This window comes from Lingula anatina, chromosome 2 (assembly GCF_051362555.1).
Source record: "Lingula anatina isolate TDL-2025a chromosome 2, LinAna3.0, whole genome shotgun sequence".
Lineage (NCBI taxonomy): Eukaryota > Metazoa > Brachiopoda > Lingulata > Lingulida > Lingulidae > Lingula > Lingula anatina.
In genome coordinates, this window is record NC_141768.1 from 42,305,246 (window position 1) to 42,330,868 (window position 25,623).

The window sequence follows — 25,623 nt, forward strand, 5'->3', positions numbered from 1 at the left end:
TATTTCTTATTTAGAATTATTTTAATAAAATCTCTCAACAGAAATTACACTCGCCATTATGGAACTGGTTTAAAACGATACCGAGGGACACCTTAAAGACCTCTAATGATAAACATATCGTCACATACCGTGGTTACAGTCCACGTTACTACAATGGTCCTGACTTAGTATGGCTTGATTCCAGCAATTGTCAGGGGCACACGGCATTTCAAACCCCCTGCGAGATGTGTCACACTGGATAAAACGTTTACAGCTCAACGGATGGGCAAAATAATACTGATCTGACGGACCCAGTGAGCATATCGAATCTAAAAGTAGAGGTAAATGTATGTTTGTCATAAAAACATAAAAAGTTTTTTCCCATTGTGGACATCCTTGTATTAATAAGACTGACATTATAAAATACGAGTAATACTCTTATTTGATCGATGAGTCAAAGTATTTCGATTTTTGATTCTTTTTCAATACTGTCATCCTAAATACTAACCCAGTTTATCTTGTGTGAGTGCCTCTGTCGTCAAGAGGAGACAAAGGAGAACCGCACAACCAGCTGTGAACCTTAAGTTACCTGATCCCAAGAGCAAGAAAAAATCATTATAAAGTAATATCAAAATATTAAATAGGGTTGTTTCTCAAATGGCGTGTTGTTAATAAGAAGTGTGAAAAGTATAGTTTTAACTATATTAAAACACAGTACATACATGTAATCAGCGCGGTTTCGCTTCCTTGGCGAGTGTGTATAGAAAAACATAATGAAAATACAAACACACATTTTAAACGCGTGTTTAATATTTATGAACACAATTCGTACATGATAGTCTAGATAAAGATGTCTCAAAATCTTCACAAAATAATTATAATACTCACCCATTTTGACTGCCATATCGAGGCCTGGACAGGTTTTTATCCCCGAAACTTCGTATTTATTAGTATGCTGAATTATACAAAGAATTATGTAGTCGCCGCTTTGATATATGGTAGGTGTTGGCAAAAGCTGGGCGGTTTTTCACCTACATGTAACTACATGTACCATCCCTGCTAGATGACTGCCTTTATTGTGTGAAATATTTGAATTATTTTCATTTATATCTTTAAGTCTAATGAACTATACATTTTAAAGCGCCCGGGGAAATTACCTAGCGACCATCGTATACGTATAAAGTTACTGAGTCAGAACGGTCCCGTTGTCACGAAACTGAAGGTCCGTCCTCCATATAGTTATAGGTTTATTAGGGTTAGCCTGACCTAAGTGGATCAAAATCTAGAGCGAGGCTTACCTGTACAAATTAATGGGAAGTGGACTCCCTGTCACGGGGGGGGGGGGGGCTTTCTGGCACATGACAACGGACAATAACATGGGGTAATATTCGATAAACCTGTATAGAAATACAGATTATAACATTTGGAATTTGAAGCGTGAATTTCGTTAATTTCTTCATTTTAACTAGACTTGACGCTTGGTTTGTGCTTGGTTCTTGGAAGCATTGTGTGCTTTTTATTTTAGGCACATGTAGTATTTTGGCATCTTCACTTAAACTTAAACTTACATATAAAGTGAGCGTGGATTGCCAGTAACGCGTTATAAACCACACCTGCTAGTTTCTTATACGACTAAAATCAAGACACCATAACAAGTCTTAAACCAAATTTTTCTCTCTTTTAGCCAAGAAAAAATTGAACTGCACCTTCTCAAAAATGTAGGGCGTTAATTATATATATATCCTATTTGTCTGTTCTTCCAGTACCAAAGTGCTAGCCACGTGGTCCGAACGTGACGTGTTTGCTGGGCAGGGTCACTCCACACAACTCAACTGAGAGTGACTGACCAGCAGAAAGTGTGACGTTGAGTGGGCACTGCATTCACCGGACTTGAACGACCCCATATTTTTATCAGTAGGGGTATTTCAATGATGATTTTTACCAGAACAACCCTCAAACGATTGGTAAACTGAGGGCAGCAATCACAGCAAAAGTCAGAGAAATCCCGATGAAGGAATGTGTTCAAGTAATTGACAATTTTTTCGCGTCCTATGCCAGTGTGCCTCCAATGCGGTGGAGGCCATTTGGAGCATATCTTTAAAGAGAACATAGCTATTATGGAGAGTGACCAAGATAATTGAAACTTTGGCGAGTGATCATGGACATTTTGTTTAAATCCGACAAATTTCTTAAAATGTGTTGGGTCTTTGTAGGATTTAATTTTTTTTTAAGGGGGTTTCACCCTATAGTTTAAGCTACGGTATTTTGGACAGCGAATGTTTTGACACTATGACTAACACGCTAGTTTTTATTCAAATAGATCTAGAACCTTGTAATTGGTAAAGAATGACCCTTGTGGAGAAGTTCGTTTGAATGTTGTTCAATGTTTAATGGTTACTCACCAACTTTGTACGTTTGTGATAAAATCAAGACTAAAAGGAGAACTCCGAAATTCAGCATGAAAAATCAGAAACGCTTGAACAGGAATGCAGTGTAGAGAGCATTTTTATAATTCAGTTAACACGAGTCTTGATAGACTGAGGAACATGAAAAACGATTAAAATGCCTCTCACAATACTGCAATGTTCTTACCTAATACTGGAGCAATTATTAAAGCCAAGTAAGTTTTTGAGGCTTGACTTTGGAATTATATACTGGTGCAGTGGAATTATTCTTTTGATATTTTCCTGAGGAAATCTGGCTCTAATATACAAAGGTGCAATGAATTGCAGTGGGGGATTTAGGGGGGTCAGAAGGGTCTTGACAACCCCCTTCGATTTCTGAAAAAAAATCACACCAATGGTCCCCTCTTGAGATTAGAATTTTTAATAGCTGAATCATAGTTCTAAACCGTACCAAATGGCCAATGAGGGAGGGTCGACTTCAGATCCGCGGACCCCCCCCCCCCCCCTTCAAATAATCCTGGATCCGTCCCTGGATTGTTATATAAAGTGGGTAGAGTAGGTAGCACTCGTTTTGAGGGCAATTCCATCGTAATCTTTAATTTTAACCTCTTAACCGATTTAATATTTGATAGGATTTTTTATTATGGTACTCAAGTGTACATTAATATAACCAGACAATGCTTGAAGGTTTTTAGAAACTAGCTACGGTAGGTCGAACAGAAAAAGGGGAATCCCCTTTAAAAACAATGACGCATTGATTATCGTAAAATGGCGACGGCTTCAATCGAAGATGAAGACGAAAGTTTGAGGGCAAGGATTCGAGAAAATTTCACCAACTGCTCCATCTGCCTCAAAGATTTTGAAGATCCAACAGTTCTCCCCTGTCTCCACACCTACTGTAAGCGATGTCTGGCCAGCTACATCCCCGATAATACACCAGGTAGGCCCTATTGCGTGCTGTCACCCAAATTTAACCAGGAAGTAGATTCATTTTTGTTAAGAACATGCACTGTCCATATTCTTTATTAAGATAAACTAATGTTGAATGGTAATTGTACATCTGGCTAACATTGACATCGGCCCTTATAAATGTGTATAAACTTCAAATCATAGTTCAAATTTAAAAGCAAATTTTTTGCCTGCAATAGTAACGATTATCTAAAATGTTTGTTTTCCTCCATCTTCGAAAGTTGTCAATGACCCTAAATGTATTTTAATTAAAATATAAATTATACCTCTATTTTAAAATGTAATCAGCCCGATTTTTCAATGCATAATCATATTGAAAATTGCAACCAGTTCAATTCGTATTCAAATTGACCAAATAAACATTTTTGCAAAAAATATTAAAATCAAATATACAATGTTATTGATTAAACATTTTTATTAAACATGGCTAACATAAAAAATAATATTTGACAGCAATTGGGGCATATAAACTACATGTAACAAAGCAATATCAGTATTAGTAACCTGTGGAGTGTTAATTCTTCTTTATTTCAGGAAGCACGTTCTTGTGTCCCTTGTGCCAAAAAGAAACAAAACTCCCGGAAGATGGACTTGAAGGCTTCCTCCATAACTACTTCATAGACAGCCTCCAGGACACTGTGCTCACACCTACCAGGAAGAAGAAATGTGGTGCCTGTGCCGTAGACGGTGAAGATGTTGAGGCCGTGTCCAAATGTCTGAACTGCAGTGAGTACCTCTGTGGCCCTTGTGCTAAGTCTCATATTCGTTTCAAAATGTTGATAAATCACAAGGTCTACACATTCGAACAACTACGTAGTGGGGAACACCATCAAGAGCTCCAGAAATTCCAGTTTGTCTCTTGTCCTGAACACAAAGAAGAACCTATCAGGTATTTCTGTCTCAAGTGCCAGATGCCCATTTGCCGTGACTGCAAGGCACTCACTCATGATGAGCACAAGTGCACATCCTTGGATACTGCCATAGAAACAGTGAAGCCTAAACTGGCGTCCATGCTGGAGAAGTTAGATGACAAGCTCAGTGTACAAGAAAACGAAGTAACCGTCCTTCAGGCTGTGCTCAGGGACCACGATACCAACACCAGCGCTGTGATGAAGGACATCTCAGACCACAGTCGCCATCTTCAGCAACAGATTCAACAGCAGGAGGAAAAGCTTCTCCAAGAAGTTCAGCAAGTCAGCGAAGCTCATAGGAAGAACATCACCTTGTACTTGGAGAGTTGTGAGGTCACCATGTCAACAATGAAGAGCACTTCAGATCTAGTTGGTAGCATCCTGTCCCGTGGTACTCCAGCCGAGATCCTCATTCTACAGCAGCAAGTAGGAGAGAGGTTACAGGAGCTCCTGCTGCCATCTGGTGGCGATGATATCCCAAAGCACCTCAGCCTTCAACTGCAGACCAACAAAAAGGTTGATAGAGAGTTGAACAAGGGGACAGGGCTTGGGAAGATACAACAAAACAGGCAAAATATTCTAGGTATTATTTTACCCGGTCCATCGAATGTAACACGGAAGGCACAGATAAAGAATAAGCCACGCATCGTTAGTCAGTTTGATTCAAACTGTAAAAATCCATTTAGTCTGACCACCTGTGCCAAACCGAAGCAGGGATACCTGGTGGTGGGTTACGGCAACAACAAAGTGTGCAGATTCAGCTCAGATGGGCAACTCCTTGTGGAACAATCCAAGGCTGGTAACAGGTCACTGAAAAGTCCCTTTGGTATAGCAGTGCTGCTTGATGGTACCATAGTGGTCTCTGAATTTGGCAACAGTAAACTAATCTTCATGTCACAGGACTTCACTCTCACCAAAGAAGTGGATATAGAGGTTCCTGATGGTGTACATGTTACCAACTCCAATACCATCCTGGTTGCTCAGCCTGAATTCAAGTTAATTAGCATTGTCGACACTCACGGTGCAGCAGTGGGTGTCATAATGCACGCTGGCTTTCAGTGGCCTTGGTATGTGACAGTTCTTAACAATGGGAACATTGTTGTATCTGATCGCAGAGCAAAGGCTGTGTTCATCCTGAGTCCCGCTGGGTCCCTGCTCCACATCTACACTGGCTCTGGACAGAATAAACTCAGTGTACCTGGCGGTGTCTGTGTTGACCAGTATGATAACATTTTCATCGCTGACCACATCACCAACAAAATTCACATCATATCAAGTGATGGTGAGTTTGTCCAGTTCTTAGCGACTGAAGACGACGGGTTGACGGATCCACGTGGTTTAGCCATCAACCATGATGGTGATTTAGCAGTCTCTGAGGACGGAGGGAAGATCAAGGTGTTTAGGTACATTGATTCGGACCAGATGCAAATGAATAAACCTGTCCTGTGGAGATCGATCAATAATAAATGGTAATTTTTACTGTGGTGAACATAAACCGTTTGTGAAATGACACCAACGTGCTTTATTACCTATGACTACTATTGTGATCGGCCTACTTTTAACTGAATTTTGTTATGGTTGTTGAGTGCTATCATGACTAATATTCCTATTAACATGGTAGTAATCATTTTTGTGTAAATTTGCAAATGATAAAAAAAATATTCGATCTTATGTCCAGTGCATGTCGTAGTAAATTTAGAAAGGAATTAAAACTGAATGACACTTGCTGTTTTGTTCTAGATAATCCTCTATCAAAAATAACATATATCATATATCTGTTATTTCTGATCTCACATAATTTTAAGCTTTTATACGCATAACGGGCATTAAACAAATATGTAAAACACAAAATTTGTATCAAAAATGCAAATAAAAATGACACAAATTGTAACTGCAACACGTGCAGTGATCACGTTAGAAAAGATCATAGTAAGATGACTCTGAGATGTGTTCATGTGTCACATGACACAAAGGTATAAAGTTGAGATCCCGTCTTTACATTTTCAGTTTCAGCAACACGGGTATCCCGGGATCATATAGTTTTATGTTTTCATTAGTCTTTATCAGTTTCAGTTTTACTCAGTTCAAATCCACTTAATTTCGACTCAGAAGGATGCAGCAGCCGCTGCGGCAGAAGCCGCTGCCATTGACACAGATTGAGATAGCTCAAACTCTGATATAGAATCACTTTTTAGACTGCCTTTGGACAAAACAAAAACTGAAAAATACGTAGAAACTGTTCAAGGTCAAGTTATCGCAGACACACGCGATTCTGCTGATATAAAGGAACCCCACGGTGTGACTCACGGCAAGGATACTCACGATGTAGTGTCACGGCGGATTCCCACGGTGCGCAAGGTAAAGTTCCCCATACGGATACCGATGATGTGTCAGACTTTGTTCCTCGCCAGTCGCGACAAGACATAACCAGTGACTTTCCTGCCTATCTTCGCGGTACGCCCGGCTACGTTTTTCGCGGACCAGAGGAACCAAATGCGTACATCTGCAATACTGTAAATTAATCTTAGGAGTAAGTAACACAGTTGTATCGTCTGCTGTTTAAAATGAATTAGGGTGATTGCTACTAAAATATTATCTGATGATAAGCATCGTGAAGCATTGTATTAGGTGCGCAAAATTTTATTGAAAGGGGGATCTATGACAATATACTACTTTTATGCAATGAGTTAGATAATTGGGCCACAAATGTAAAAGAATTTTAACACGTCTTGGGCTGTCAGATAAGCGGGAGCATCAAAACATATCGGATGTAGCATCTCTTTTAAAGACTTTGAAGCACGTTTAATGGATGATTTAATTCAATAAATTCGTATAAAATACAACATTCATCTAAATGTCTATTATACAGACTCTTGACGGGCATTTTTGTCCTGAAATACCACCTTCGAAAAAATCTCTTTTAAAAACAAGACAAATAATATGCAAGTTTAGAATACCAGACCATAAACTTATGATTGACAAGTGAGATACCACAACGCACCAAAAGAAGACAGAACGCATGTAAATTGATAGAAGATTCAAAGAGGTTGAATTTCATTTTGTCCGTATTTGTCCACATTACAGTGATCTAAGGAAAAATATATTAACATTATAACTGGCAGAAACCTTTGGTTATTATATTAATATAATTATTAAGAACTCAAAATTAAACAGATAATAAAAATCTTGGAAAAAAATTTGAGGGGTCTGCAAGCGCAGAAAAAACAGAGATGAACATGTAAGAACCGTAAGTCTCATATTACGGTTGTAAGCAATATTTTTATCATTATGATTTTTACTAAAATGTTACTGTTGTTATTATTATTATGGCACTTCTTATGTATCTACTACGATTCCAAGCATTCCTTCATTTTAAAGGCAAAATTGACATGACTTGCTTTCCATCTATGGAGATGACATATGGGAAATATATGAAAATATGCGATAATTTACTCCACTTATCTGGAGCCTCATAAGGGCCAATCATAATAGAAAATCCGAGTATCAACTGGTCCAATGCTTAAATATGGCGGACCCTACATGACATGAAGACCGCTTGTGAATTCCTGTAATGGTCTCTCTGCCTCTCACACGCCACGCCCCCCCCCCCCTCCCCCCCCCCCCCCCCCCCCCCCCCCCCGACGCGTCGCCCCTGCAGGGGCACAGTAATTAAATCTCGGCTCCATTCGAGGATACTGGAAAAAAAGGTAAATTAATAATAATTGTTGCCAATAAATCAACTGAACTGTGTAATAAATCATGCAATAATGTAATGTTGTTAAATGGCCGTCTCCAATGTGTAGATATGTAGATATAAAATAAAGGTGTATCAAACTTTTGTTTCTCTTTTTTTTTTTTTTTTTTTTTTTGTCATTTAAAAAAGACTAATGAAGATCAATTTTTTAAAGAGGTACTGATCGACAGGTGTTTGCGTCTGCGTTTCCTTGACACACTAGGTACAAGATTAAACCCCAATGGGAAGCTTCATTAATATTTTCTACTCTTCTTTATTCATTCTGTCATCAACAAAAATTTAGGAAAACACTTTCGCTTTTTGCGCTTTACTTTGTTTTGATTATCAAATAACAGCATTTTTACGTGCTAAAATAATGACCCACTTTTTCAGATAAATCATTTACATGCACGCTTTATTACAGTTATCATTGAACTAACCTATCAATCTATACATCATGGGACCCCATTTTATGACCTCTCCAAACTCATACATAGATAAGTTAGAATCAGGTGATTCCATCCACCCCTAAAACATGGCGACAGCTTCAGGCGTAGAGGATGAGGAGAGTTTGAGGGCAAAGATTCGAGAAAATTTCACCAACTGCTCCATCTGCCTCAAAGATTTTGAAGATCCAAAAGTTCTGCACTGTCTTCACACCTACTGTAAGCGATGTCTGGCCAGCTACATCCCCGATAATACACCAGGTAAGCATGCGACATGTCAGAATGAAGTGAAACTAACTTTTGGCAGTTGTGCACATTCATTTACACTTACAGTACCAACATTGTGAATTAAATCTTTGAAATGGATAAGAATTTAATCAAATTTCAACGCAAGCTGAAGCTTTGCCTAATATCAACAATACTAGTTGATGTCGAAAGGAAGCCATCACGCCTTCAGGGACCTTAATTTCAATGTTGCAACACGGCCGCATGGACTCGCGAGATAATATGATTTTGTCACAAAAATGCGGGGATAATAAATGTGTATAAATATCCTGCAATTGCTCGGTTTGAAAATTAATTAGTATATTTGCATGGTAAAAAATTAATCAACCCGTTTTTTGTTTTTAATCGAAAGTTTATCTTCCTCCATCGTCGAGAATAAGTTGATGAAGATATTTTTTATAAATAAGGACCAACTGATATGTATTTGTGTTACTTCCATCTAAAAATGTATGTATCCAACTTTTGATTAATCGATTAAATATATAACACCATCATCATCATTATCATCACGTCGATCGTACATTGTAGTCGACCCACGGTATCATTTATTAGGCGACAGCAAATTCAGACTTCCAGACCCTACCGTCCTCAGTGATACTGGGCAAGCCCATTTATGTGCTCCAAGCCAGGAGAACCTTGACATAAGTTTTGTTTTGTGTGCCCTATGAGCCATGTGTCTTCCTCTATTTTCTTCGTCCTTCAATTTTCCCAGAGTACCAGTTTGTCTATTCCGTCTTTTCTGATGGCCCAGAGATTCATTTGTCTCTTTCTTCTTGTTTTCAACAGTGATTTTTGTATTCCTGCAAGTTGATACTCTTCTCCATTGGTCTTTCTTTCTGTCCAGGATATTATCTACAGTTTTCCTTCCAGTTTCTTCTTAGTTTTGTTGGACATATTCCAGCATTCACATTTTGTCTGTATTTGTCCACATCACAGTGATCTAAGGAAAATATATTAAAAATTATAACTGGCAGAAACCCTTGGTTTTTAAATCAATACAATAATTAAGAACTCAAAATTTAAAAGATAATAGAAACCTTGGGAAATTTTTGATAGCATAGCACAGGGAAAACAGAGATGTAAGAACTCTAAGTCTCATATTAAATTTATAACCAATGTTTTTATCATTATCATTGTTATTATAAATGCTACTGTCGTTATTATTATTATTGTGATATTTCATATGTACACTATTGTTGTACCACAACAATGACAAAAATGTTACGGTGAAATACCATTAAAACATGCGCCCTATCCGGCGCGACCGAGCCTGGGAGGGGCGACCTGATGTTTGTTCGGGATCGGAGCAGATGCTGCGCTCCCTTGGGAAAATATATCCCAGGCTAATGACAAGAGTAGCTTTCTGCTAATATTTATTGAAAACAAAAATAAAATGAAATGAAAATGTTACAATCAATTAAAGTATGCAAGCACTATTACATACTGGCTCTCTGTTTTCGGTATCTCTGGAAGTCTTACAGCATTGTTCTGGTCACAAAGTTCTCGATGTTTTTCTGGGCTCTTTCGTTGCGAAGATTAAAGTCACTTTTCACTCCTCAAAGTTTAGGTAGCGTTTGACCGAGCTCAATTAATATTTCTAGTACACTTAAAATACCACTAAGATTAATCAAAGTAAAATAATAGATCACAACTGTTAAGCCAATGTTAAAGTTTTACATGTAGCACAGTCAACGTCTCTAGTAGTCTCTGGACTAATGGTAGCGTCTGGTCTAGGAATGTAATCCCATGCTGACAACCACAGTCCTCCTGGTTGAGTACATCCCACAAGGAGGTGGGGACATGCTGGGGGGTGGGGGGTCCGCCAGTCGTACGGCGAGTTGCCCAGGACTCTGCAGGCTTCTGTCTGGAACTCCGACACACAGTCAGACAACCTAACAAAATAAAATCATCAGACCCCAGGTTCGTACTTGAATTTTACAAAACTTTACAAGAAATAAAACTACATTTACTTCAGCGAATCCATAATAATCCCCATTTCTTTAATGAGATATTTAAAAGAATTTTCCCATGAAAACATTTGAAAATTACTTTAGGAACTTTCTAAATTCCATAGCTCCTGTTATAATGAAATACAGACTTTAGGAATTAGCCGAAAGTTCATGCACCGTGGTGCACGAATGAGTAATAATTTGATAAGAAATTTTTTTAAGTCAATTTAGGCTTGGTCTGTCAAAAAAAAAAAAAAAAAAAAGACATGCCAAAGCATAATGCCAAACTTTACTGAAAAGTGAAATACGACACACGGGACACGAACGAGTTTAATCTTGACAAGGCCAATAGAGACAAGAGATAACCAAAAATAATAACGTGAAGTCATGAGTAAGATGAGGTTCATTAATTGACTTAATGAAACAATGACTGACCTGTGAGAAAATTATAATGTGACCATATGGGAGTGACTGGCCTGTGAGAAAATTACAATGTGACCATAGGGGAGTGACTGGCCTGAGAGTGTTCTGTTCTGAATTCGATAGAAAACTAAAATAAAAACTTTCACATAACGCGCAGGTATATCCAAACCACTTTTATTGCGACCACAGATAAGGTATGGTAGCATACTGGCGAGCTTCGAAGATAACAAATCGGATAAATAATGACTAGTCGGCGATACATGCTTCGACGTTCGTCAGGACCGACGAACTTGCCAGACAAAGTGCTCTGAACATCGTTCACCATAAACAAAGTGAAACCCAGATTATTACACTATTATTACTATTTTTCAAGTATTCCTTCATTTTAATGCGAAATTGAGGTCATATCAAACAAATGGCTCTCAGGACTTGTTTTTCATCTCTTGAGGTAAAAAAAGGGATACACTATATGCACTATTATTCCACTTTGCAGTTCAATTGGGCGGTAAATATATACTGGGTACGCCGGGTGCTCGTGAGTAGTCTTAGCCTTGTGTTTTGTCACAATGGTAAGTTACACGTTTTATAGAATCACCCGAGCATCTGATACATACGTATGTATACCTTAGTCCCGACATATGATAGGATTTGAACGTCTTTTTCTCGCTTTCTACATTAAAGTCATCTCTGTGCTTGGATTCACGACGGTCCCTGCATATTTAACAATGTCCAAATCCTACTTAGATGCAATCACTTGATATTACTGTCACAAAATTTACATTTTCTATTACCTGATCATCATCTTAGCCTCACCCGGGTCTCTATCCAATACCAATTTATTTATAATTAAATCGAGAACCCTGTTATTGGTAAAGGATATACCCTGTGAAAAAAGTCTCAGGCCCATTTGTAACACACCCGTTATTTCAATCTAAATATATTCGTATGACTGTTGATATCTTAAAAATCACTGAGAGTTAGTTATGTTCATCCTCACCAAACAAGCAGGTTTGTGATTAAGTGATAAAAAGAAAACCCCGAAATTCGGCATTAAAAAATCAGAACGTACATGTAAGTACAGAACGTTAGTACAGTGTACAGGTCACTTTTTAAAATAAGTTAACATATATCTTGACGCATCGAGGGATCTATGAAAAAAATAAATTGAAAAAAATGTGATACGATGTTGTAATTCTCAAGACTGAACAATATAGGCCTTCTGCTGCAGTAGTGGAATTATTCTGTTGTATTTTCCCGGGGAAAACTGTGTACAATATTCAAATTTGTCACGGGTTGGTATAGAAATTGGCGTGCAGGGTAGGTAGATTTTGTTTTGGTATTATTTCAATCGTTATTTTTCATTTTTACTTTCATGAAGGAGGCCATATTTGTGCATTATGAAATTTGCAAAGAATTTCCCTAACCGATTTAAAATTTAATCTGATTTTTATTATGGTACTCATATTGATTTTAGGATAACCAGACATTTTTAGATTTCTTGAAGGTGTTTAGAAACTAGCTATGTCGAACAGAAAAAGGGGAATCCCCTTATCAATGGCATACGTGACGCATTGCCCATTTTAAAATGGCGACTGCTTCAATTGGAGATGAAGACGAAAGTTTGAGGGCTAAGATTCGAGAAAATTTCACCAACTGCTCAATTTGTCTTAAAGATTTTGAGGATCCCACGGTTCTCCCCTGTCTGCACACCTACTGTAAGCGATGTCTGGCCAGCTACATCCCCGATAATACACCAGGTAGGCCCTATTGCGTGCTGTCACCCAAATTTAACCAGGAAGTAGATTCATTTTTGTTAAGAACATGTACTTCTATTCTTAATTACATAAGTGACCGACTGATAATACACAAAGTGCGACAAGTGACATTTTAGAATTAAAATACATTAACTTGTAAGTTGTGACACTGTTGTAGATTTATATAAAATACCAACACTGTAAAAATCGTTGTTTTTCATAAATGATAAATTAATGTTGGACGGTACTTGTACATTTTAGTTAATATTGACATTTGTGTTACTGTGTTTAAACAACAAATAATGCTTCAAATTAAAAATCAATTTCTTCACGTCCATCATGTAAAGAACGCCTTCTCTTGCCTGTATCAGTAATTCTTATCTTCATTGTTTGCATTCCTCCATTTTCGGGAATTGTTAAAGTCTCTTAAAGAAGACCAATTATAAAGGATATAAATGTAATTGTTGCCTTTAAGTTAAAATGTAATCAAACCGACTTTTTAATGCATAATCATATTAAACATGGCAGTTAGTTGAATTCATTAATATTGACTAAACAAACGATTTTGAGAAAATGTTTGAGATCAAATATATACACTGTAACAGTGTTAATTATTAAATATCTTTATTAAAATAACTAACATCAAGGATAAAATTTGAAAGGTTGGTACATATTAAGTGCATATGACCAAGCAATAAAAAAAGATAAACACTTATGCTTCTTATAAGTATCAGTAAACTGTAGAGTGTAAAATATTCTCAATTCCAGGAAGCAAGTTCCTGTGTCCCTTGTGTCAGAAAGAGACAAATCTTCCGGAAGATGGAGTTGATGGTTTCCTCCATAATTACTTTATTGACAGCCTCCAGGACACTGTGCTGACACCAACCAGGAAAAAGAAATGTGGTGCCTGTGCCGCAAACGATGAAGATGTTGAGGCAGTGTCCAAATGTCTCAACTGCAGTGAGTACCTCTGTAATCCTTGTGCCAAGTATCATATCCGTTTTAAAATGTCATCGAATCACAAGGTCTACAGCTTAGAGCAGCTGCATAGTGGGGAACACCAACAAGAGCTCCAGGAATTCCAGTGTGTCTTCTGTCCTGAACACAAAGAAGAACCCATCAGGTATTTCTGTCTCAAGTGCCAGATACCCATTTGCCGTGACTGCAAGGTCCTCACTCATGATGAGCACAAGTGCACATCCCTGGATACTGCCATAGAAACAGTGAAGCCTAAACTGGCATCCGTGCTGGAGAAGCTAGACGACAAGATCAGCATACAAGAAAACGATTTAACCATCCTTCAGGCTGTGCTCAGGGACCACGATACCAATACCAGCTCTGTGATGAAGGACATCTCAGACCACAGTCGCCATCTTCAGCAACAGATTCAGCAGCAGGGGACGAAGCTCCTCCAAGAAGTTCAGCAAGTCAGCGAGGCTCATAAGAAGAACATCAACTTGTACTTGGAGAGTTGTGAGGTCATTACGTCAACCATGAAGAGCACCTCAGATCTAGTGGGCAGCATCCTGTCCCGTGGTACTCCAGCCGAGATCCTCATTCTACAGCAGCAAGTGGGAGACAGGTTACAGGAGCTCCTGCTGCCATCTGGTGGCGGTGATATCCCACAACACCTCAGCCTTCAACTTCAGACCAACAATGATGTTGACAGAGAAGTGAACAAGGGGACGGGACTTGGAAAGATACAACAAGACAGACAAGATATTAAAGGCATTAATTCACGTGGACCATTGATTGGAACACGGAAGGCACAGATCAAAGATGAACCACACTTGGTTAGTCAGTTTGATTCTAACTGTATCAATCCATTTAGTCTGACCACCTGTGCCAAACCGCAGCAGGGATACCTGGTGGTGAGTTACTATAACAACAAAGTGTGCAGATTCAGCTCAGATGGACAACTCCTTGTGCAGCAATCCAAGGCTGGTAACAGGTCACTGGGCAATCCTTTTGGTGTAGCAGTACTACCTGATGGTACCATAGTGATCTCTGAATTTGGCAACAACAAACTTATCTTCATGTCACGGGACTTAAACCTCACTAAAGAAGTGGATATCAAAGGTCCTGAGGGTTTACATGTTACCAACTCCAATACCATTCTGGTTGCTCAGCCTGATTTAAAGCAAGTGAGCATTGTCAACAATCACGGTGCTACAGTTGGTACCATAAAACACAGTGGTTTTCGGTGGCCTTGGTATGTGACAGTTCTTAACAATGGAAACATTGCTGTTTCTGATATGAATGCTACAGCAGTCTTCATCCTGAGTCCCACTGGGTCACTGCTCCACACCTACACTGGCTCTGGACAGCATCAACTCTCTAAACCACACGGAGTCTGTGTTGACCAGTATGATAACATTATGGTTGCTGACTGTAACACCAACAAAATTCACATCATATCAGATGATGGTAATTTTGTCCAGTCCTTAGCAACAGAAGATGATGAACTGCAGTATCCTCTTGGTTTAACCATCAACCATGATGGTGATTTAGCAGTCTCTGAGGACGGAGGGAAGATCAAGGTGTTTAGGTACATGGATTCGGACTAGATGCAAATGAATAAACTTGTCCTGTAGAGGTCGATCAGTGATAAATGGAATGTTTTACTGTGGTGAACATAGACCGTTTGTGAAATGATACCAACGTGCTTGATTACCTATGATTAATATTATGATTGGCCTACTTTTAACTGAATTTCGTTATGGTTGTTGAGTGTTATCATGACTAATATCTCTATAAACATGTTAGTAATGATTTTTGTGTAAATTAGCAAATGATAAAAAACATATTTGATCTTATATCCAATGCATGCCGTAGTAAATTTTGAAAGGAATTAAAACGGAATGACACTTGCTGTTTTGTTCTAGATAGTCCTCTTCACAAATAACATAATAACATATATCTGTTATTTCTGATCTCTCATAATTTTAAGCTTTATACGCATAGCGACTTCGGAATTTTGTCTTTTTTCTAATTTCACAAATAACGGGCATTGAACAAATCTGTAAAATACAAAAAGTTATATCAAGAATGCAAATAAAAAAGGCACAAAAACTAATAACACCATTTGTTATTATTATTATTATCACGGTTTCGACAATTGCCGACATCAGTAATTCCATGCAATCAAAAACTTAATTCATCATCTCACAAAAATAAAATGTAAATGTAGAATTTTTTTCTATTTGATACGTATGTGTTTCTGATCCTGAACTATGGAAGCAAAGTCTGGGGGGGGTCGTAAGTTTTCACATATAAAAAGGTAGATCTTGGGAGTAAGTAACACAGCTGCATCGTCTGCTGTTTAGAATGAATTAGGATGATTTCTATTAAATTACTATAGGATGATTAGCAGTGTGAAGTATTGGATTAGGTTCTAAGCACGCAAAACTTTATTTAAGGGGGACCTATGACAGTCTACTATTTTATGAAATGAGTTTGATAATTGGGCCACAAAGGTAGAAGAATTAACATGTCTTGGACTGTCAGATAAGCGGGAGCATCAAAACATACCGGATGTAGCAGATTTTTTTAAAGATTTTGAAACACGTTTAATGGATAAGTTAATTCAAGAAATTCGTATAAAGATACAACATCCATCTAAATATCTATTATACATACACTTGACGGGCATTTATGTCCTGAAATACCACCTTCCAAAAAATCTCTTTTAAAATCAAGACAAATAATATGCAAGTTTATAAAGTTTATAATAGACCATAAACTCATTACTGAAAAGAAAAAAAGATAGAAAATGGATATTATGTGACAGAGGATGAATTTCATTTTGTTTGCATTTGTCCACATTACAGTGATCTAAAGAAAAATATATTAAAAATTATAACTGGCAGAAGCCCTTGGTTTTTAAATTAATATAATTATTAAGAACTCAAAATTTAACAGATAATAGAAATTGGGAAATTTTTGATAGCATAGCACACGGAAAACAGAGATGTAAGAACTCTAAGTCTCATATTAAATTTATAACCAATATTTTTATCATTATCATTGTTATTTTAATAACAATGCTACTGTTGTTATTATTATTATTGTGACATTTCATATGTGTACTATTGTTGTACCACAACAATGACAAAATGTTACGGTGAAATACTATTAAAACGCGCGCTCTATCCAGCGGGACCGAGCCCGGGAAGGGCTCCTGTGGGAAAATATATCCCAGGTTAATGACAAGAGTGGATTTTTGCTCATATATTTATTGAATACATAAATGAAATATAATAAAATGAAAATGTAACAATGAATTAATGTTATGCAAGCACTATTACATACTGATTCTCTGATTTCAGTATTTCTGTAAATCTCACACCATTGTTCTGGTCACAAAGTTCTCATAATGTTTCTCTGAGCTCTTTCATTGCGAAGATTAAAGTCACATTTCATTCCTCAAAGTTTACGAAGCGTTTGACCGAGCTCAATTAATATTTCTAGAACACTTAAAATACCGCTAAGATTAATCAAAGTAAAATAATAGATCACAACTGTTAAGCCAACGTTTAAGTTTTACATGTAGCACAGTCCATGTCTCTATTAGCCTCTGGACTCTTGGTAGCGTCTGGTCTAAGAATGGTCCATTTAGGTGGGATATTGTATGGGAACGTGTTCTAGACTGTCCGTCTAGAATGTAATCCCATGCTGACTACCACAGTCCTCCTGGTTGAGGACAACCCACAAGGAGGTGGGAAAATGCTGGGGGTTGGGGGGCGCCAGTCGTTCGGCGAGTTGCCCAGGGACTCTTCAGACTTCGGACAACTTCACAAAATAAAATCATCAGACCCCAGGTTCGTACATTGATTTTACAAAACTTAACAAGAAATAAAACTAAATTTACTTCAGCGAACCCATAATAATCCCCATTTCTTTAATGAGATATTTAAAAGAATTTTTCCGATGAAAACCTTTGAAAATTATTTTAGGAACTTTCTAAATTCCATAGCTCCTGTTATAATGAATTACAGACTTTAGGAATTAGCCGAAAGTTCATGCACCGTGGTGCACGAATGAGTAATAATTTGATAAGAAATTATTTTAAGTCAATTTAGGCTTGGTCTGTCCAAAAAAAAAACATGGCAAAGCATAATGCCAAAGTTTACTGAAAAGTGAAATACGACACAAGGGACACGAACGAGTATAATCTAGACAAGTCGAATAGAGACGATAGATAACCAAAAATAATAACGTGCAGTCATGAGTAAGATGAGGTTCATTAATTGACTTAATGAAACAATGACTGACCTGTGAAAAAATTATAATGTGACCATATGGGAGTGACTGGCCTGAGAGTGTTCTGTTCTGAATTCGATAGAGAACTAAAATAAAAAATTTTACATAATGCGCAGGTATATCCAAACCACTTTTATTGCGACCACAGATAACGTATGGTAGCATACAGGCGAACTTCGAAGATAACAAATCGGATAAATAATGACTAGTCGGCGATACATGCTTCGACGTTCGACAGTACCGAATAACTTGCCAGACAAAGTGCTCTGAACATCGTTCACCATAAACGAAGTGAAACCCAGATTATTACACTATTATTACTATTTTTTCAAGTATTCCTTCATTTTAATGCGAAATTGAGGTCATATCAAACAAATGGCTCTCAGGACTTGTTTTTCATCTTTGGAGGTAAAAAAGGGATACACTATATGCACTATTATTCCACTTTTGCAGTTCAATTGGGCGGTAAATATATACTGGGTACGCCAGGTGCTCGTGAGTAATCTTAGCCTTGTCAAAATGGTATGCTACACGTTTTATAGAATCATCTGAGCATCTGACACATACGTATGTATACCCTAGTCCCGACATATGATAAGATTTGAACGTCTTTTTCTCGCTTTCTACATTAAAATCATCTCCGTGCTTGGATTCACGACGGTCCCAGCATATTTAACAATGTCCAAATCCTATTTAGATGCAATTACTTGATTATTACTGTCTCAAAATTTACATTTTCTAGTACCTGATCATCATCTTAGCGTCACCCGGGTCTCTATACAATACCAGTTTATTTATAATTAGATCGAGGACCTTGTTATTGGTAAAGGATACCCCTGTGAAAAAAGTTGTAGGCCGAGTTGTAACACACCCGTTATTTCAATCTAAATATATTCGTTTGAATGTTGTACAGTGTTTAATGATATCTTAAAAATCACTGTGAGTTAGTTATGTTCATCCTCACCAAACAAGCGGGTTTGTGATAAACTCAATAATCAGGTAAGTGATAAAAAGAAAACCCCGAAATTCAGCATTAAAAAATCAGAACGTACAAGTAAGTACAGAACGTAAGTACAGTGTACAGGTCACTTTTTAAAATTAGTTAACATACGTCTTGATCCATCAAGGGGTCTAAGAAAAAAAGATATCCCTGATACTAAGTACTGCAATAGTTTCCATAAAAATTGGACCGCCTTTCAAAACCATTTACAATTTGTGGTAAGCTGTTGTTATTCTCAAAACTGAACAATATAGGCTGCAATGGAGTTATTCTAATGTATTTTCCCGGGGAAAACTGGGTTCAGTATTCAAACTTGTCACGGGTTAGTATAGAAATTGGCGTGTAGGGTAGGTATATTTCGTTTTGGTAGCATTTCATTCGTTATTTTTCATTTTTACTTCCATGAAGGAGACCATATTTGTGCATTATGAAATTTGCAAAGAATTTCCCTAGCCGATTTAATATTTAATCTGATTTTTATTGTGGTACTCATATTGCTTTTAGGATAACCAGACATTATTTTTACAGCCATTCCACGAAAAAGGGTACAATTCTGAATAATACCTGTCGCAGCTTATTTTCGGTAGTAAAAGCATCTGCAATTTTGCTTTTTTTAACCTTTTCTTAGCAGGATCCGATGTGTTCTACTTAAAAAACAACAATTAATATAGTACCACTTGCTTTGACGGGAAACCCGGGGGTCTTTATGCCGCAAAAAGCACGATTTCGACGTGTCGCTTCGGTATTATAGCTGATTTGCCACAAGAAAAAGTTTATATTTTCCCGTGTTTTAGTGTTTTTACTCCTCAACTAATTTAAATTCATGTTTCTTTTTATCATACATGGTGTTCTCTGTCGAATTTGTTGGTTAGTTACGTCACTGTCATAGTTTAATCAATGTCGCTCAGTAACCCCTAACCTCCGTAACGCTTTTTTAAGTCAATGTAAGAATAAAAGAAAATGCTCTTAAATGGCCTTCCTGTGCATTTTTCAAACTCATAATATATGAAGTTTAATAAAACAGTGCTATTTGTTAATTTTGAATGATGCGTTCCATCAAAGAGAATGTTAAAACTCACAAAAGTCGGGGTGTGGCATTTAAGAGCCTAACCTCAGTAACGGACCAAATTTGAAGAAAATGTTGCTTTAGAAAGTAAAAAACATCATTTTTTTAAAGCAAGGACCAACTCCTTCCTAAAAAATTCATTCAATAGTTATGCAACGTTATCCCGAGGATAAAAACTGAAAAAGAATGCGTGTCACCTTACGTCCATTATGCTAACCTCCGTTATGAAATAAGTTAATTGTTATAAAAATGACTGTTAATACTTTAAAACGTTATTTCTGTGGTTTTGTGAGTTAATTCTGATCATATAAGTAGTTCTATGTTCTGATGTACATGTAGTATGCATTCATACTGCTTGCTGTTAAAGACATTACCCCGCATTAATATAGATATAAAATATACATATAGGCCTATAGCTGATAATTCTATCAAGAAAGGCTAATGATTTAAGTTTTTACTCCAGTTTGCTATAAAATCGAGGGTAAATCGTGATTTGTTTTATCGAATTGATTTCCATTTGTCACTTGACGATGCCTTTTTGAACTTATCATTCTGACTTTATGCAAAATGAGTAGTTTTCAGGACTGTCTTGGCAAGAAAAATGGTACTAGCTGACATCAGTACTAGCGTGCATGTAGCAGACATTATTTTCGCGGGAGACATATGGCGAAATATATTAAGCATTGAAGCAACAGTTATATTTATCAGGTAGAACTGCGGGATTATTAGGTCCTATTTTACTATTTCAGTGGCACATAATAGTTTTATCATCTTCTAGATGCTTCCAGTAACTTTAAATGGACAGTTATTGGCAAACACGTGTCTATTGTCGGCGTTTGATTGTATGAATTAACTTTCTCGGGTATTTTGTTGTTTTTTATTGTCTATAACTGCGATCATGTGCATGTAGGTTTAATGTTTTGTTATATAGACTCCAATATGCCACTTTCAAATACAGAGAGACAAAAACACTACAGAGAAAGAAAACAAATCTAATGACCGCGAAGCTTTTCTTGTGAAAGATTTTGAACGGTTTAAATGTATGACATAATTTAGACTAGAGCTTCACCTTACCTCTGTTACTGAGATTATAAATTAAACTCTTACTCTGGTAAAATATGGAATGTGAATTCTACAGATACATGGATCAACATATTAGCGGTGAAATCTATCCAGTAGTGGTAAATGTATTTATGTAGTCCTTGAAAGTAAGCAAAACAACCCGTTGTAACCATTTGCCATTTAATGGTTTGAATAAACATGTTTTGTCATTTTTTCTATGTTATTATGTATATTGGTCGTATCTGTAATACTATAAATTCCGAATTCATCTTCTGAAGTCTACCTAAGCTAAAAATATCAAAACAAATATATGATCGCTGACCTACATGTATGTAGAATGACGTACCTAACCTCCGTTACGAAATTACTCATTTTTCATTTGAACATTGGATATGTGTGTGCTCATTGATCAATCCTTATATCATAATAGATTGATAGCACTTTGTTCATTAACAAATAGTATGATATAAAAGCAAGTCTGTCCCCAACGATTAATAAAATATTTAAATTGGAATATCTCAGCCTTTGTATTTATAGAAAACGAGCCACTTATAACCAATGTGTTTGCACCGCATTTTCTATAATTGAAGAGAAATCTTAAATGGGCAATAATATTTTGAATACATACAAAATCTTAATAATTGAATCAAATTTGGAGCCTGTAACCTTTGGCATGATTGAAATATAGCCTAATTTAGATGTTACCTAACCTCCGTAACGAAAAAAATACTGTACCATGTTTACACGTGCATATTTCTTTAAATACAGTAATGGTGTGGGTTAAAATTCTTGTACTACTCTCTGAATACCTCTTCATCAAAATAATATAAAAAGTTTTCCAGTTTTGCAAAGTTCATATCGCTGCATTTCTTGTTTTGGAATTGTACCCCTTTTCGTGGAATGGCTGTTTAGATTTCTTGAAGGTGTTTCGAAACTAGCTGGGTCGAACAGAAAAAGGGGAATCCCCTTATCAATGACATACGTGACGCATTGCTCATTTTAAAATGGCGACCGCTTCAATTGGAGATGAAGACGAAAGTTTGAGGGCTAAGATTCGAGAAAATTTCACCAACTGCTCAATTTGTCTCAAAGATTTTGAGGTTCCCACAGTTCTCCCCTGTCTGCACACCTACTGTAAGCGATGTCTGGCCAGCTACATCCCCGATAATACACCAGGTATAACGTGTTATCACCCACATTTAACCAGAAAGCAGATTCATTTTTGTTTAGAACATGTACTGACCCTATTCTTAATTACATAAGTGACCAGCTACATCCCTGATAATACACAAAGTGTTACGTGTGACATGTTAGAATTAAAATACATAAATGATAAATTAATGTTGGACGGTACTTGTACATTTTGGTTAATATTGACATTTGTGTTACTGTGTTTAAACAACAAATAATGCTTCAAATTAAAAAGCAATTTCTTCACGTTCATCATGTAAAGAACGCCTTCTCTTGCCTGTATCAGTAATTCTTATCTTCATTGTTTGTATTCCTCCATTTTCGTCACTGAAAGAAGACCAATTATAAAGGATATAAATGTAATTGTTGCCTATAAGTTAAAATGTAATCAAACCGACTTTTTAATGCATAATCATATTAAACATGGCAGTTAGTTGAATTCATTAATATTGACTAAACAAACGATTTTGAGAAAATGTTTGAGATCAAATATATACACTGTAACAGTTTTAATTATTAAATATCTTTATTAAAATAACTAACATCAAGGATAAAATTTGAAAGGTTGGTACATATTAAGTGCATATGACCAAGCAATAAAAAAAGATAAACACTTATGCTTCTTATAAGTATCAGTAAACTGTAGAGTGTAAAATATTCTCAATTCCAGGAAGCAAGTTCCTGTGTCCCTTGTGTCAGAAAGAGACAAATCTTCCGGAAGATGGAGTTGATGGTTTCCTCCATAATTACTTTATTGACAGTCTCCAGGACACTGTGCTCACACCAACCAGGAAAAAGAAATGTGGTGCCTGTGCCGCAAACGGTGAAGATGTTGAGGCAGTGTCCAAATGTCTCAACTGCAGTGAGTACCTCTGTAATCCTTGTGCCAAGTATCATATCCGTTTTAAAATGTCATCGAATCACAAGGTCTACACATTTGAGCAGCTACGTAGTGGGGAACACCAACAAGAGCTCCAGGAATTCCAGAGTGTCTTCTGTCCTGAACACAAAGAAGAACCTATCAGGTATTTCTGTCTCAAGTGCCAGATACCCATTTGCCGTGACTGCAAGGTCCTCACTCATGATGAGCACAAGTGTACATCCCTGGATACTGCCATAGAAACAGTGAAGCCCAAACTGGCGTCCATGCTGGTAAAGTTAGACGACAAGATCAGCGTACAAGAAAACGAGTTAACCGTCCTTCAGGCTGTGCTCAGGGACCACGATACCAATACCAGCTCTGTGATGAAGGACATCTCAGAGCACAGTCGCCATCTTCAGCAACAGATTCAGCAGCAGGAGAAAAAGCTTCTCCAAGAAGTTCAGCAAGTCAGCGAGGCTCATAAGAAGAACATCACCTTGTACTTGGAGAGTTGTGAGGTCACCACGTCAACCATGAAGAGCACCTCAGATCTAGTCGGCAGCATCCTGTCCCGTGGTACTCCAGCTGAAATCCTCATTCTACAGCAGCAAGTAGGAGACAGGTTACAGGAGCTCCTGCTGCCATCTGGTGGCGGTGATATCCCACAACCCTTCAGCCTTCAACTACAGAACAACAGTGATGTTGATAGAGAAATGGACAAGGGTACAGGACTTGGGACGATACAACAAAACAGACAAGTTATTCAAGGCATTAATTCACGGGGACCATTGACTGTAACACGGAAGGCACAGATCAAAGATAAACCACACTTGGTTACTGAATTTGATTCAAACTGTAGCCGTCCATATAGTCTTACCACCAGTTCCAAGCCGCAGCTCGAATATCTGGTGGTGGGTTATGATAACAACAAAGTGTGCAGATTCAGCTCAGATGGACAACTCTTTTTGCAGCAATCCAAGGCTGGTAACAGGTCACTGCACACACCTTTTGGTATAGCAGTATTACCGGATGGGACCATAGTGGTCTCTGAATATAACAACAACAAGCTAATCTTCATGTCACAGGACCTAACTCTCACAAAAGAAATAGATATGAAAAGACCTGTTGATTTACATAGCACCAACTTCAATACCATCCTGGTTGCCCAGCCTGGTCTTAAACAAGTCAGCATTGTCAACACTCACGGTGCCACAGTGGATACCATAAGGCACGGTAGCTTTCAGTGGCCTTGTTATTTGACTGTTCTTAACAATGGGAACGTTGTTGTATCTGATCGCAATGCTAAAGCAGTCTTCATCCTGAGTCCCACTGGGTCACTGCTCCACACTTACACTGGCTCTGGACAGCATCAACTTTGTGAACCAACTGGAGTCTGTGTTGACCAGCATGATAACATTATGGTTGCTGACTACAGCGCCAACAAAATTCACATCATATCAATCGATGGTAAATTTGTCCAGTTCTTAGCAACTGAAGATGATGGACTGCAAGTTCCTCTTGGTTTAACCATCAACCATGATGGTGATTTAGCAGTGTCTCAGTACGGAGGGAAGATCAAGGCGTTTAGGTACATGAATTCATGATAGATGAAAATGAATAAACTTGTCCTGTAGAGATCGATCAGTGATAAATGGAATGTTTTACTGTGGTGAACATAGACCGTTTGTGAAATGATACAACGTGCTTGATTACCTATGATTAATATTATGATTGGCCTACTTTTAACTGAATTTCGTTATGGTTGTTGAGTGTTATCATGACTAATATTCCTATTAACATGGTAGTAATCATTTTTGTGTAAATCAGCAAATGATAAAAAACATATTTGATCTTATATCCAGTGCATGTCGTAGTAAATTTAGAAAGGAATTAAAACGGAATGACACTTGCTGTTTTGTTCTAGAAAATCCTCTTCAAAAGTAACATAATATCATATATCTGTTATTTCTGATCTCACATAATTTTAATCCTTTATACGCATAACGGGCATTAAACAAATCTGTAAAACACAAAAAAATTGTATCAAAAATGCAAATAAAAATGACACGAATACAAAAAAAACGCCATTTGTTATTATTATTATTATCATCACTGTTTCGACAATAACCGACATCAGTAATTCCATGCAGTCAAAAACTTAATTCATAATCTCACAAAAATAAAATGTAAATGTAGAAACATTTTCCACTTGATATGTAAATTTTCGAGGGGTCTGCAAGCGCAGGAAAAACGGAGATGTACAGTATATGTAAGAACCGTAAGTCTAATATTACGTTTATAAGCAATATTCTTATCATTATGATTT

General features: G+C 37.2%; 3 protein-coding genes and 1 long non-coding RNA gene across 4 annotated transcripts; 3 read left to right on the plus strand and 1 right to left on the minus strand.

Annotated features, from left to right (window-relative positions):
* Positions 1-120: 120 nt before the first annotated feature.
* LOC147763713 (uncharacterized) lies at positions 121-1,039 on the minus strand. The gene is made up of 3 exons (XR_015332818.1): positions 868-1,039; positions 488-568; positions 121-308 (listed from the first exon to the last, which is right to left on the minus strand). It is a non-coding gene; the product is annotated as an uncharacterized LOC147763713 (long non-coding RNA).
* A 1,917-nt stretch (positions 1,040-2,956) lies between these two features.
* LOC106163519 (E3 ubiquitin-protein ligase TRIM56-like) lies at positions 2,957-7,401 on the plus strand. The gene is made up of 2 exons (XM_013541124.2): positions 2,957-3,324; positions 3,888-7,401. The coding sequence occupies exons 1-2, from the start codon at positions 3,153-3,155 to the stop codon at positions 5,735-5,737; spliced, it is 2,022 nt and encodes a 673-aa protein (XP_013396578.2). The 5' UTR covers positions 2,957-3,152; the 3' UTR covers positions 5,738-7,401.
* A 5,279-nt stretch (positions 7,402-12,680) lies between these two features.
* LOC106181640 (E3 ubiquitin-protein ligase TRIM56-like) lies at positions 12,681-15,922 on the plus strand. The gene is made up of 2 exons (XM_013566090.2): positions 12,681-12,857; positions 13,623-15,922. Exons 1-2 carry the CDS (start codon positions 12,686-12,688, stop codon positions 15,419-15,421), a joined length of 1,971 nt encoding a protein of 656 aa, XP_013421544.2. The 5' UTR covers positions 12,681-12,685; the 3' UTR covers positions 15,422-15,922.
* A 6,326-nt stretch (positions 15,923-22,248) lies between these two features.
* LOC147763714 (E3 ubiquitin-protein ligase TRIM56-like) lies at positions 22,249-25,368 on the plus strand. Its single transcript, XM_087005838.1, has 2 exons — positions 22,249-22,420; positions 23,106-25,368. Exons 1-2 carry the CDS (start codon positions 22,249-22,251, stop codon positions 24,899-24,901), a joined length of 1,968 nt encoding a protein of 655 aa, XP_086861964.1. The 3' UTR covers positions 24,902-25,368.
* The last annotated feature ends 255 nt before the right edge of the window (positions 25,369-25,623 follow it).